Raw genomic sequence first — 15,210 nt, 5'->3', positions numbered from 1 at the left:
AACTTGGAGCTGAATGTGCTACAACTATTGAGATCTTGAGGAACACAGGAGCAGGAGTAGGTCATTCAGCCCATCGAGCCTGCTCCACCATTCAATATGATCATGGTTGATGATCCACTTCAGTGCATTTTTCCCACGCTATCCTCATATCCCCTTATGTCATTTGTATTGAGAAATCTATCAATCTCTGCTTGAAACATACTCACTGACTGAGCTTCCACAGCCCTCTGGGGTAGAGAATTGCAAAGATTCACAACCTTCTGAGTAAAGAAATTTCTCCTCATCTCTGTCCCAAGTGGCTTCCCCCTTATTTTGAAATTGTGTCCCCTGGTTCTAGACTCCCCAACCAGGGAAACGTCTTAGCTGCATCTACCCTGTCTATCCCTTTCAGTATTTTGTAGGTTTCAATGAGAACACTTCTCATTCTTAGAAACTCTAGAGAACACAGGCCCAGTTTCCCCAATCTCTCATCATAGGACAGTCCCGCCATCCCGGGAACAAGTTTGGTGAACCTTTGCTGCACTCCCTCTATGGCAATAATATCCTCCCTAATGTAAGGGGAGCAGAAGTGCACACAGTAGTCTAGGTGCGGTCTAACCAAGGTTGTATACAAATGAAGCAAGACTTCACTGCTCCTGTACTCAAATTCTCTTGCGATAAAGGCCAACATACCATTAGCCTTCCTAATTGCTTGCTGCACCTGCATGTTAGATTTCAGTGACTTATTGACAAGGACAGCCAGGTCCCTTTGTACATCTACATTTTCTAATCTCTTACCATTGAAGAAATACTCTGCACATCTGTTCCTCCTACCAAAATGGATAACCTCACATTTTTCCACATTATATTCCATCTGCCCACTCACCATGTCTTTGCAAAGCACCTTGAAGCCGCTTTGCATCTTCCTCACAACACACATTCCCACCTAGTTTTGTGTCATCTGCGAACTTTGAAATACTACTTTTGGTCCCCACATCCAAATCATTGATACGTATTTTTAACAGCCAGGCCCATGCGGTACCCCACTAGTCACAGTCTGCCAACGCGAGAATGACCCGTTTATTCCTACATTCTGTTTTCTGCCTGTTAACCAATCCTTAATCCATGTCAGTACATTACCTCCTATCCCATGTGCTTTAATTTTGCTAACCAACCTCCTGTGGGGGACTTTATCAAAGACCTTTTGAAAATCCAAGTCTACCATGTCCACCAATTCCCCTTTATCAATTCTGTTAGTAACATCCTCAAAAAACTCCAACAGGTTCGTCAAACATGATTTCCCATTCATAAATCCATGTTGACTGTACCCTCCTTCCTTGGCCTCCTTGTCTCGAGAGACAATGGGTAAGCGCCGAGAGGTGGTCAGTGGTTTGTGGAGCAGTGCCTGGAATGGCTATAAAGGGCAATTCTAGAGTGACAGACTCTTCCACAGGCGCTGCAGATAAAATTGGTTGTCGTGGCTGTTACACAGTTGGCTCTCTTCTTGCGCTTGTCTTTTTCTTGCCAACTGCTCAGTCTCTTCGACTTGCCACTTTTTAGCCCCGCCTGTATGGATGTCCGCCAGCTCTGGCGATCACTGGCAACTGACTCCCACGACTTGTGGTCAATGTCACAGGACTTCATGTTGCGTTTGCAGACGTCTTTAAAGCAGAGACATGGACGGCTGGTGGGTCTGATACCAGTGGTGAGCTCGCTGCACAATGTGTCCTTGGGGATCCTGACATCTTCCATGCGGTTCACATGGCCAAGCCATGTCAAGCGCTGCTGGCTCAGTAGGGTGTATATGCTGGGGATGTTGGCCGCCTCGAGGACTTCTGCGTTGGAGGTACGGTCCTGCCGCCTGATGCCAAGGATTCCCCGGAGGCAGCGAAGATGGAATGAATTGAGACTTCGCTCTTGGCTGACATATGTTGTCCAGGCCTCGCTGCCGTAGAGCAAGCTACTGAAGACACAGGCTTGATACACTCGGACTTCTGTGTTCCATGTCAATGAGCCATTTTCCCACATCCTCTTGGCCAGTCTGGACATAGCAGTGGAAGCCTTTCCCATGCGCTTGTTGATTTTTGCACCGAGAGACAGGTTACTGGTGATAGTTGAGCCTCAGTAGGTGAACTCTTGAACCACTTCCAGAGCGTGGTCGCCAATATTGATGGATGGAGCATTTCTGACGTCCTGTCCCATGATGTTCGTTTTCTTGAGGCTGATGGTTCGGCCAAATTCATTGCAGGCAGCCGCAATCCTGTCGATGAGTCTCTGCACACACTGTTCAGTGTGAGATGTTAATGCAGCATCGTCAGCAAAGAGGAGTTCTCTGACGAGGACTTTCCGTACCTTGGTCTTCGCTCTTAGATGGGCAAGGTTGATCAACCTGCCATCTTATCTTGTGTGGAGGAAAATTCCTTCTTCTGAAGACTTGAACACATGTGAGAGCAGCAGGGAGAAGATGATCCCAAACAGTGTAGGTGCAAGAACACAGCCCTGTTTCACGCCACTCAGGATAGGAAAGGGGTCTGATGAGGCGCTACTATGCTGAATAGTGCCTTTCGTATTGTCATGGAATGAGGTGATGATACTTGGTAGCGTTGTTGGACATCTGATCTTTTCTAGTAGTCTGAAGAGACCACGTCTGCTGACGAGGTCAAAGGCTTTGGTGAGATCTATGAAAGCAACGTGGAGTAGCATCTGTTGTTCACGACATTTCTCCTGTAGCCGGCGAAGGGAGAACAGCATGTTTTTGGACCTCTCTGCTCGAAAGCTGCACTGTGCCTCAGGGTAGACGCGCTCAGCCAGCTTCTGGAGTCTGTTTAAAACGATGTGAGCGAAGACTTTCCCCAATATGCTGAGCAGGGAAATTCCACAGTAGTTGTAGTCACCGCGGTCACCCTTCTTATAGAGGGTGATGATATTGGCATCGCGCATGACTATGCCCAATCAGATCATTATTATCCAAGTGTCTATTTATCACATCCTTTGCAATAAATTCTAGCATTTTCCCAACAACTGATGTAAGTCGCACAGGTCTGTAATTCCCTGGTTTCTCTCCCCCTCCCTTCTTAAATAGTGGCGTGACATTTGCGACCTTCCAATCTGCAGCAAACGCTCCAGAATCTATAGAATTTTGAAAGATGATAACCAATGCATCCACTTCTCCATATCTATCTCTTTCAACACTATAGGATGTAGAATATCAGGTCCTGGGGACGAATCAAACTTCATCCCCATTCATTTGTCCAATACAATATTCTTACTAATTCTAATTTCCTTCAATTCCTCATTCCCCCTAATCCATTGAATCTCTATTTCTGGGAAACTTCTTGTATCTTCCTCCATGATGACAGACACAAAGTAATATTTAGCTTCTCTGTCATTTCTGTATTCCCCATTATAAATTCTCCTGACTCTGCCTGTAATGGACCCACATTTGTCTTAGCCAAACGTTTCCTTTTTACAGAACTTTAGAAGCTTTTACAGTCTGTTTTGATATTTATTGCTAGCTTACATTCATATTCTATTCTCCATTTCTTTATCAGTTTCTTGGTCCTCCTTTGCTGTGTACTAAAATCCTCCCAATCCTCAGGTTCACTACTATTTCTGGCAACTTTATAGGCCTTTTAATCTTATACAATCCTTAAATTTCTTTGTTAGCCACAGTTGACTTCCTTTATTTTTGGGGGTTTTGTGCCTTGAAGGAATGTATAGTTGCTGTAAACTATGTAATATTTCTTCAAAGACTATCGATTGCCGATGTACTGTCATAACTTTTAATGTATTTTCCCAATCCACCCCTCACACCTTCATAACTTCCTTTGTTCAAATTTAACACCCTGGCTGCAGATTGAACTACCTCACTTTCAAACATCATGTAAAATTCTATCATATTATGGCCACTCATCCCTAAAGGTTCTTTTACAACAAGATTATTAATTATCCCTTTCTCATTACATAATACTAGATCTAAAATTGCCTGTTCTTCAGTTGGTTCCTCAACGTACTGCTCTCGAAAACCATCCCTAACACCAGAAACTCGTCCTCCACAGCATTAGTGTTCATTAGGTTTACCTGGTCTAAATGCAGATTGAAGTCACCCATGCTACATGCTTCTCCTGATAATCTGATTAACGTCATGCCCCACACTACCACTACTGTTTGGTGACCGATAAAGAAGTCCTACCAATGTTTGCTGTCCCTTGCTGTTTCTCAGCTCCACCCAAACGGATTCAACATTTTGTTGTTCCGATCTGAGATCCTCCCTTACTAATGTACTGATCCCATCCCTTATTATCAGCGCAACACCACCTCCTTTTCCTTTTTTTTGTGTGAATGCAGTTTCTGGCATGGCACTGAAGGGGATTGTCCGCTCATCTGAGTATCACCATAATAAATGTTTTCTTTAAAGTTTGTACCAAATGGACTCTCTGTCCACTGACCAAATTTGTACTGTATTCAGAAGGTGGTTTCTCTGCATATCAATGTCAATTTGATGTGGTTCACCTGCAAATATACCAAGAAGCAAAACCAGATCTCTCTCCCTGATGTATAATAACCAAAGCAATTTAACAGCACACCTCTTCTGCATCATCTTTATAAATTAAATTACTTCCCTGTTCCATTGCCTCTAACTACAGTGCAATTCAAGAGTGATGTAGCTGATCTGATAGTACACGGAGTATCAGTAAACAACGAGAGGCCACTTCAAAGGTAGAGCCTCGCATCATTTGTGCTTCACATCAGCTGCAGGACTACTGCACCTGGTACCAAGTGAAAAGTTTGAAAAACTGTTGGTGAAGTGTGTGATAGACTCTTCGCTTATTTGAACGGGGTGTGGATAGACACTGCAAGATAGAACTCTGCACGGGCCTTGGCTTTGCTAGACCAGGGAATGCTTTAGAGCTCGTAGAATTGGTACTCTAAGTCCATGTTGCTGGCTCCCACCATTAATTTATTTTATTTCGAGATACAGCACTGAAACAGGCCCTTCGGCCCACCGAGTCTGTGCCAACCAACAACCACCCATTTATACTGACCCTACAGTAATCCCGTATTCCCTACCACCTACCTACACTAGGGGCAATTTACAATGGCCAATTTACCCATCACCTGCAAGTCTTCGGCAGTGGGAGGAAACCGGAGCACCCGGCGAAAACCCACGCGGTCACAGGGAGAACTTGCAAACTCCGCACAGGCAGTACCCAGAATAGAACCCAGGTCCCTGGAGCTGTGAGGCTGCGGTGCTAACCACTGCGCCACTGCCGCAAAAAAGGAGTAGGCATGTTAAACCAGTACTTGCTGTGTCAACAGAAAATGCTGGAAATATTCAGGTCAAGCAGCATCTGTGGAGGGAGGCAGAGTTAATGCTTCAGGTTAATGACTTTTCATCAATAAAGTGCACATTACAACACCTCTACATTTGGCTAACAGTGTGAACAGCTCATAAAATTGATTTTTGGAAATGCCTCACATTTTATACCTGTTATACTAGCTTGACAAAAGCCTCTGGTTGTAAATACAGTTCTGAAAAGAAAATCCTTCGAATAAGTTTAGTTCAGGAAACAATAAATGTAGTGTTTTTCTTGTACCAAGCTGCCTTTGCATGAAATTTGGCAACTACATTTCATGAGTTACTGAAAGTTGATGAACTTGATAAATAACATGGTGGGAGGTGGCGGGGGGAAATTTCTAATCGGAAAGTCTGATCAAAAAGCAAATCTAGTGGATCTCCTGTTCTGTTGCACAATGTGTGTCAAAGAATATGGGAGGAGTGTTAGAGAATGAAGTAAATGGATAGTGATGAGCAACATTCCTTAACAAAGTGGGAGCTTGGAATGCTTTGCTGTTTGAATTGAAGCAAAAGTATTGTGCCATTTGAATGGAAAATTGGATAATTATATTAGTAGAGAAAGATAGATGTTGATGGAGACAGAAGGAGGTAGAGGGTTGAGTTACTGGTTATGTCAAAGAGCTGTCACAGATACAGTGACTCTCCCTGTGTTATCACCTTCTATGATATAAAAATTTTGATGTATGTTGTAAGAATCAATGAACAACACTCTAGTGGCCGCAACATGTCCCAAAGTGTCAGAGATGTCAAAAAAAAACTGAGCCAAAGAAGGTGATATGAGGCAAATGTCTGAAATTCTGGTCAAAGATTTGGTAATTGAAGGAGGACATAAAGGAAGAGAGGGAGTTGGAAAAGCAGAAGGGTTTAGCAGGGAAGTTGAGAGGGCAGTACCTCAGCACATGAAAAATGTCAATCACTGTTGGGTTCAAGGTGGAAATACCCAAGAGGACAAAGGAGTTATATCTCCTCCATCCTTCACCCATTTCCATTAACTACTGACCTCCCAACTTCCCTTCCTGGCACTTCTGCTTGATGACTGACAGTGTAAATAATTCTGTCTCCTCACTGTCCCCCTCCCTTTCTAAGCTACCATTATTAGCCTCTTTCCGAAAAACTCACCGTCAAACTTCGAATGAAGGTTTCTGATGAACAGTCATTGACCTGAAACATTAACTATGTTCCTCTCTCCACAGATGCTGCTATATCAACTGAGTATTTCGAACATTTTCTGTTTGTATTCCACCTTCAAACTCTCTGTCCTTGCCAACTACCACCCTTAACCAACCTCCCTTACCTTTCCAGAGTCTGTGAATGCCTTTTAAATCCATACCCATCCTATCCTGTAGTACTGTATGGTTTGGCCAAGGGGAGCGAGGCCTGAGAGTTGATGTGGTCAAGCGAGGTCTGGTGATGTATATCTCATACAGTTGTTACCAAATACTTTCAAGTCTGTGTTCCTTAGACTTGAGGAAGTGAATATGGGGACCAGACTAGGGGAGTGCCCGAGATGGGTAATAGGTATGGTTTTGCTCAGGAGACGTTATCTGAGATGGAGGTGAGGTAATGATTGAGTAAATCAGTAGCAACAAAAGATGTGGTAATTGAGGGCCAAAGTGTCAGTTATTAGGAGTTTGAAAGTGCAGGTGTAAGTGGCTTGGAAGAGAGTTGCAGCCAAGAACAGAAGCAGAAGGAAGTGGGATTGGAAATGTATATAGGTCAGAGATGACCTTGGCAATGATGGCCACCATGGGAGTCGAGAGCACAGGAGATGGAAAGGTCAAGAGAAGTGAATCATGATGTTTGGTTTTCTGTGAAGATTTAGTCCATCCGAACAGTGCAACTGACCTCTTGTGTTGCAAAGATTCAAACAGGCTGCCCACTTTTTCCAAGATTCTGATACATAGAATGTTTCCTTTTTGCTGTTTGAGGTCAGTGACAGACAGTTAAGGAAAGACTGCATATTTCTGAAACCACTCCTGTTTGTCAATGCACGTATTGTTGAGATTATTGATAAGTCATTGTGCCATACAGTTGGCCGTGTGTGACGTGGTAATGACCCGTGCTTCTTTGCAGTTGTCCTTACCCTGATGTTTGTTTCAGGTGGTGGCCAGCAGAGGTTTGTAATCCCAAATCTGTGCCACTTAATATTCAAGCAATGAAGCACCATATAGGAGAATTCCCTGTGCGTTTCTTTGGATCGAATGATTACTATTGGGTGCATCAGGGCAGAGTCTTTCCTTACTTAGAAGGAGACAAGGGCAACGTTTCCGATGGGCGAGCTGGTGGTATTAACGAGATTTTCAAAAAAGGTAAAATCTTCGGAATACAAGCAGACATGTCTTTCCCTAATGCTAAATTAATAGCCTGTGGTCTCGAAGAGACAATTTTGTACATTTCTCACTCATTTATTAGCTGCTTTGTATTGCTTCCTTGTTTCAAGCTCTAGGTGCAAGGTAATGAAATATTCCAGCTTGGAGGCATCTCCATAACCATTGGAACCTGTCAGTAGTCAACCTGTCAATTCTAGTGTAGAAAGGGGATCCCTCCCTCAAACATTTTTCATCTCTGTCTAAAGAATGCTCCTGAAATCTTTTTATGTTGAGGAGGAATAGCTGAAGTGCATGATTTTTCAATATTTTACCGGGTTTTTTTTTTACTGAGAATTTGGATGCAGTTACTTTGTAGTTATTGCATTTCTGGGAATTGAACCATTACTGGAGCTAACCAGCTCTGTGCCAGTAGCAACAGTAGAATGTTAGTCAGTCGCTCCGTAGCAACAATCCCTTAAATTCAATGGCGGCTATCATATAGAATGGGGAGGCAAAAGTGGTCCCAAATAAAAATGTTACTTTCTGCCACTCCTAGCACTGGAAGAAGCTGCTAAACGATTCCAAGAGCTCAAGTTACTGAAAGAGAGCAAGGAAGCACTAGAAAATGAACGCAACGAAAGAAAGCCACCGGCATACAAATTCATTAAAGTAAGCCCTGTCAGTAATGAAAAGTGAAATTGACCTACACCTCTTGAGATTGTTTCCATATTTTGCTGAAGAATTTAATTGTTTTTTTCAAAAAAGTAATTTTTATATATCATTTTACACTTGGTTTCCATTTCATAGTGGGCAGCCTCTTTCAGACGTAGAAATCAGACAGGAACTGCCTGTACCACACTGCAGCATTTTTCCTATTAAAATAAAATTACCATTAACCTTGATTTGGCAGCATTTGCTAATAACAGGACCATTGACAAGTTGAACTTGCTCTCTGATCATAAATAGGCATTTCATTCTCATGTCTCTCAGTAGCATGTTGCATTGTTTCTCTATATTTTCTTTATCCCCCTTATGCATTGCGCTGGCTTTCACTTGGAGTGCAGTTCGTCAGAGTGCTGACAGCCCCACGACGATGGAGCATTCTTCACGGGAGCTTAGTCATTGGATTAGAAATGAACGTGTCGAGCATTAGATTGGCATTCCTCCCCCCTCATGGAGACATTCCTGTGTATCTTAAATGGTGATTTGTTCCATTAAAATAATAGATTGGGGAATGTGCAGCCAACATGGAAGTCTTTGGCCACGAACTTTGGCTCTTTAGAACTCAACAGGCCTTCTGGGTACTGTTCGGAAGGAGGGGGTGGCAGGTAGCAATTGCAGCCCATCATGATTCCGACGCAGTCACTTTACAGCTTTTGGCAGTGATCAGGAGCAGGAACACTGGCTACTTAGATTTTCCCTCCCAGATTAACCCTAGAAAGCGCTAAGGGCCGATAGCAGAGATCAGCACAGATGGACAGTCATTACACAGATCTCTTGATTTGCATGGCTCAAGACTCCATTGACTTTTTTTTAATATACATTTCAGTGTCATCTTGATCTTTTTCAGTTTAACATTGGTATGAGTAGAGCAAATCTGCGCTTTTACTTATGTTATAGTTTTTGTCCAACTCAGTGGTACTTCAGCTGTTAGGCAGAAGTGAACTTGTACAAGTTGTTCAAATGCAAGAAATCTTGCTAAAATGAAGTATCTGGATGAATAAAATGCAGCACTTTGACTTGTCTTCTTTCTACGCCAGACCAACAAACCAGTTGGGAAAGTACAGATCCACGTTGCTGATTTGTCAGAAATTCCACGCTGCAACTGTAAGCCCACTGACGAAAACCCTTGCGGACTGGACTCAGAATGTCTGAACCGGATTCTGATGTACGAATGCCATCCCATTGTCTGTCCTGCTGGAGGAAGCTGTCTGAATCAGTACTTCTCCAAGCGACTGTACCCTGAGACAGAACTTGTGAGAACAGAAGCACGTGGCTGGGGCCTCTGTACGAAAGTAGACATTAAAAAGGTGACTTCTCTTTGCGCATTCCTTTCTTTGACTTGCCAAGAATGCTGTGTCATGAGAGTCGTGTGTAGTCCCTAGATAAAATGTTTGCCATCCACATATATGGGTGAATAGAGATGTTTATGGTGCAACGTACTGAACGTTACACAGATGTTCCAGAAAATGCATTGTGCAGGTGGGAGGGAGACTGCTGTTCAAAGCACCTTTTCTATGTTCTCCAAAGACTCATCTGTAATTCTTGCATGCAGGGTCAATTTGTGACTGAGTATGTTGGTGAGTTGATTGATGAAGAAGAATGCAGAAACCGAATAAAACATGCTCACGAAAGCAACGTTACCAATTTCTATTTGTTGACCTTGACCAAGGTAAGGCAGCATTTACTTTAGGCTGTAATAAAAGCAAAATACTGCGCATGCTGGAAATCTGAAATAAAAAGAAGAAATGCTGGAACCACTCAGCAGGTCTGGCAGCGTGGTTCCAGCATTTCTTGTTTTTATTTACTTAAGGCTGCATTTGCCGAAAACGCTACCGCTCGGTGGCGCTGCTGTGGCACATGCACAAATGCAGCATGTGCCACGAAAACGTCACAGTCTGTTTTTCAGTCATGTTCGTTGAGAGATATATATTTGCCAGGACAATGAGGAAAAGCCCCAGCTGTTTTTGGAATTGTGCCCTGGGATCTTTTCTGTCCACCTGAGAGGGCAGATGGGGCCTCGGTTTAACGTCTCATCCAGGAGATGGCAAGTCTGTCAGCAGAGTGCTCCCTCAGGACTGCACTGAAGTGTCAGGCTGGATTATGTGCACCTCTCCTTCAGTCAGCTGGAATGGTATTGGTCAAGAACCCTGGTACAAGTTAGCGATTCACCTATTGGCTTCATGAATAACAATAAGCATAGTAAACACTCATGAGTGGACAAAAACAGTCCAGAACTGCAAAAAATAGCTTGGTAGACTGTAAAGCTGCTTTTGCTTCAGTACCAGGAAGCTGTTTGCACTCACATTTTGACGAAAAGTGTTTTAGCTTTGCTGGCCTTGTGAAGTTCCGGTCTCTGTGGTGGTCCTCCTCTCTTGTGATTCCTTTGTTCAGAGTTCCGTGCCAATGTCTGGATGTCAGCTGATATTACTGAGAAGAGACAAGCGATAGTGTTGATATAAAGCTGGCTCCTCATGATAAAGAAATTGAAGCCTAATTATGGTGTCTGAGCAGACTCTGCTATTTGATAGTAGTTCAGTGTGTTGTAACTCCCTTAATACACAGCAATTCCTAGCATCACCTGGAAATATTTTCAGTAATGGCATTGTATCTATTGGAGGCATCATCATACATCAACTTTATGTCGCACCTTTTCCCTTGGTGTCTATCTTCATGCCATTGTTGGCAAAGAAATTAAGGTCCTGAATTAAACTGTTTTGCGCAAACTCTAAAATGAAGAACAATCTAGACTTATTTTCATTTTGTTCTTCAGATGGCTCCAAGCATTGTATTTTCAGAGTTCAGGGTCAGTTAGCTACTACATAACTCAAATTTAGAAAAAATATTCACTCGTCAACTGGGTACTTCCACCATGATAGGAGTTATTCTGTAAGCTCGAAACAGAAAAGGCTTCAGATATCCAGTAGATTGTCATCAGTCAAGAGTGAAGCCGAAACGAAATGTTCATTGGTGTTTTTCCAGGATCGGATCATTGATGCTGGGCCCAAAGGCAATTACTCTCGCTTCATGAACCATAGTTGCAATCCAAACTGTGAGACGCAGAAATGGACAGTGAATGGTGACACACGCGTTGGACTCTTTGCACTTTGTGACATACGGGCAGGTGAGTGTGTGTGGGGACTTGGGGGAGGAGTCCTTCGGAGAACTGGATAATAGGCAGTTGCTTTGTATAATTGAAATTAGTTCTAAAGTTTATTCGGAAATCCATTGATCATACCTCTTTTATTGCCTTGAATCACAGTGGCTGGAAATGAGTGCATGAACTGCAGTGACAGGAATTCATACCATTCCAAATGATGTCAATTCACTTCCCATTATTGGTCTGCAAGAAATAAGTTGTTTTCAAAAAAAATATATATATACCTTGTGTTGGTTTCCAAGCATATCCATGTCCAGTGATATTACTGCTTTTCAATTAACCAAGTGGTTTTCTAGTTAGATAAAATGATGTGCTAAAACATTGGCAAATATTATGTCGTTCATGTTTCCTAGCTGTGTTATTCCCCGGTGACATTCTGTGATTTTAAACTCTGGCATCATAACAGGTGTTATATAGTACCGTTGCAGGAGCCTGTTGAAAACTGTTTTCACTCTGCAGAGTATTATTTTCCCCTCTGCTTTTGATTGTTACTTAAATACTGTTGCTGTGTCTGTTTCCACAGAATTGTAGAGATGGAGATGTATTTCAGGGCATTGCTACATTTCTGGGTTCAGATTTCATTAGCAATACAAGCTTGTAATTTTTGGTTTCATGTCTTGTGACTTATGTATGGATTGCTGCCCCAGAAGAGTGCTAAATACTTGTTGAAATCATGCCCGCTTGTTTTACCTTCAGGATCTGAACTAACCTTCAATTATAATTTGGATTGTTTGGGGAATGGAAAGACGGTATGTAAGTGTGGAGCTCCCAACTGCAGTGGGTATCTGGGTGTGCGTCCAAAGGTGAGTGCCATGAGGTCTGGTCCAGGCTTCCTTTTGTGAAATTTGTGTTTTATTTCTGGAACCAATCATTGCATTCAGCTCGAAAAGGAAAGTGAGACCATGGGGAAATGTAGTATGTTTAAGCAGGATGCTTTCAAATCCAATCTAGGCTGATGAGAATGAAAGAAGCTGCTTATCACATCTGGAGGGCGTTGCTAAAGGCTTCACAGGCAGTCCATTTCTTGTCAAAATGCAGTCGTGTTATTTAAGCACAACAATTTCTGCACACACAATTAGTGACAAGGAAATATGCCAAGAACTACCAACCTTCAACATCCAAGTCTCAGGAAATTTCCCAACTCTGTTGTTAATTGTTATGTGGTGCATAAATAAATGAGGAGCGGCATCTCTTTTTCGCTGATGTAGACTCTACCTTTGCATCTACACATGAAACTCTCTTTCTGACATGCTACAACATGGAGCTTCCTATTTTTGTATGTGTTTGTGCTTCTTCATGTCAGCAGCTTTTTCTCTGCTATATTTCTGAAAGGAACAGCAGTACAGATAGAGCAAGGGCAGGAAAAGACCACCTGGTTCCCAGTGTAGTCCATTTACACCCATGCCATTTTCTTGCTGCCTTGACCCAAGGCACTTACCAACATTGTTGGATGGTTCCACGAGTGTTGTTTAGCCTCTGGTACGTTGTCCAAGCAGACATTCTCCAGTGTAACTGGCCAGTGGCTATCAGTAGGCTGTTCTACTGTCGGGGCATTACAGCTAACCCTAATTCTCCATGCATCCAACATCCACATGGTGCAGTGGGAATTGCTGGGTTTCTTTCTTTCTCTTTCTGTTCCCCCAACTCCAGGACAACCGAACAGGTATCGATAGGCTCACTAACCAAATGGATGCATTGGATTCTTTCGGCTGTTCAATTCTATTCATTTTTAAGGCTTAGTTGTTGAACAGGAGTGTGTCCAATTTCTGAAAAATTCCTTTCATCTCCGTTTACAGCATATTTTAATGCTGTCTAAAGCATCTGCAGGTTGCTTTTTATGTTAATGTTCGAAGCTGCTGTTTATCCCATGAGCTAAATTTTGCTTTTAAAACTTCGACTGAAGTTGAAATTGCTTGATCTGTGTGTACACTACTGTCATTCAGCTGCCCTGGTTATACTCCATTGTAATGTTAGTTGGTCATTTTTTATTAAATTTCATGCTTCCCCTTCACATCTTGAAGATGTTGATGTGTTACTGGGTTGCAGTTGTGTGTGTGATTGTTACCTCACTTGAGTCCATTCATCATGTACTAAGCCTAGATAGACTCCGCAGACTCTTCGATTGCAGACAGGATCACAGCTGAGCCTAACCTTTGTTCCAACACTTAACACATTCTCCACAAGGGAGTGATATCACAGAATAGCAGTCAGGAGCTTGAGTCATCTCCCAAACCTAGGGACACTGGAAACAAGCGTATCATTTCTAATGCCCCCACCTTGGCCAAGATCATCTAATGTTGACAATTCAGAATCGCTAGGCAACTGATTACTGAAGAGGATGGCAGGCGATGTTGGTGCACAGAAAGATGAAAAATTTAGTTCAGAAAAAAACAGCAACTGTGAACAGAGGTGCAAGTGGAAAAGCAGACATGTTAGTTTGATAAATTTGTGAATCATTGTTTAAAAAAATTTGTTCATTTTCTGAAAAAGGTTGTTAAAATTAAAATGCTGATTTTTTTTTTTCCTCTTTGATTTACCAGACTGCTGCTGCAACAGCAAATGAAGAAAAGGCAAAAAATGCGAAGAAGAAGATCAAGAAGCGTAAAACCAAAATAGATGTCAGAAAAATGCATGAGGACTATTGCTACCGCTGCTGCGATGGAGGCGAGCTGGTGATGTGTGATAAAAAGGATTGCCCCAAAGCATATCACCTTTCATGCCTAAACTTGACCAAACCACCATTTGGTAAGCACCAATTGCACAGTGTACTTAGACTATGCATCTCAGAAATAGATGCTCTACCGATGTCTCATTGTAATGGTTAAGAAAAAAATTACCATGACTCCAAAGCATTATTAACAGTGTAGTTTTAGCTGCATTCATCTTTGATGTTAGTGCATGTTCAAATGTTATGTATTTTCAAGACACAACATAAAGGCCAGTTGCTGTGATTGTTGGCAGTGTTATGTCCCTGACTCTCCTAGTATGACATCCAACTGTGCTTCAAAGGCCTCTTAAGTTTGCAACTCTACTGCCCAATGTGGTGGATTATTCTGAACACTTGTCATCCTTTGCACGAGGAAGTTCCGACCAATATCTATTGTAAATTTATTCTTCTGTAGGTCACATTAATATTTAGTGTGTGATTTAAAGAAAAGGCAGATTACTGCACATGTTCCATTCTGTCATACCAGTTTTACTTGGTACCGCAACAGAACTGTTAATCTCATACTTTCGTGAGATTCATTTCTTCATTCAAGCATCCTCAGAAGCCGCCTCGAATCATATCACAAAACGTACATTCGGAGTTCCGAAGAAGGGTCACTGACCCGAAACGTTAACTCTGCTTCTCTTTCCACAAATGCTGCCAGACCTGCTGAGTGGTTCCAGCATTTCTTGTTTTTATTTCACTTATCTCATTTCAATTTTGTGACAGAATGCTTAATTCAAAATCCTCTCTTTGCGTTCAACACCTGACAAACCTGTAACCACTGGCACCAGTGGCTTAGGACTGAACAGCTTCTCCCCAGGCTCATGAGCCAGGCTTGGAAGGTACAAAAGAAACCCCAGTTGTACTGTTGATTGTTTTTCCGAATGCAAAAGTATCTCACGAGCTCAATCTTTGGTAACAGCATTGTGTGCCATTGCCTGAGTCTGTCTGTGCTTCACTTCAGCTGACAAGG

The 15,210-nt window shown here is 42.5% G+C and overlaps 1 protein-coding gene across 2 annotated transcripts in view; it reads left to right on the top strand.

Moving 5' to 3' along the window:
• Window positions 1-15,210, top strand: part of nsd3 (nuclear receptor binding SET domain protein 3) — an 84,619-nt gene that overhangs the window by 61,170 nt on the left and 8,239 nt on the right. For both annotated transcript variants that reach the window (XM_068023097.1, XM_068023096.1), the window contains exons 16-22: window positions 7,439-7,647; window positions 8,204-8,316; window positions 9,408-9,677; window positions 9,923-10,039; window positions 11,350-11,491; window positions 12,224-12,330; window positions 14,068-14,272. In XM_068023097.1, coding sequence (XP_067879198.1) covers window positions 7,439-7,647; window positions 8,204-8,316; window positions 9,408-9,677; window positions 9,923-10,039; window positions 11,350-11,491; window positions 12,224-12,330; window positions 14,068-14,272 — 1,163 coding nt within the window. The remainder of the gene's footprint in view (window positions 1-7,438; window positions 7,648-8,203; window positions 8,317-9,407; window positions 9,678-9,922; window positions 10,040-11,349; window positions 11,492-12,223; window positions 12,331-14,067; window positions 14,273-15,210) is intronic.

The sequence above is a fragment of the Heterodontus francisci genome, chromosome 47 (assembly GCF_036365525.1).
Source record: "Heterodontus francisci isolate sHetFra1 chromosome 47, sHetFra1.hap1, whole genome shotgun sequence".
NCBI lineage: Eukaryota > Metazoa > Chordata > Chondrichthyes > Heterodontiformes > Heterodontidae > Heterodontus > Heterodontus francisci.
Note: the sequence above shows the minus strand (reverse complement) of the source record. Positions and strands in the feature narration are given on the sequence as shown.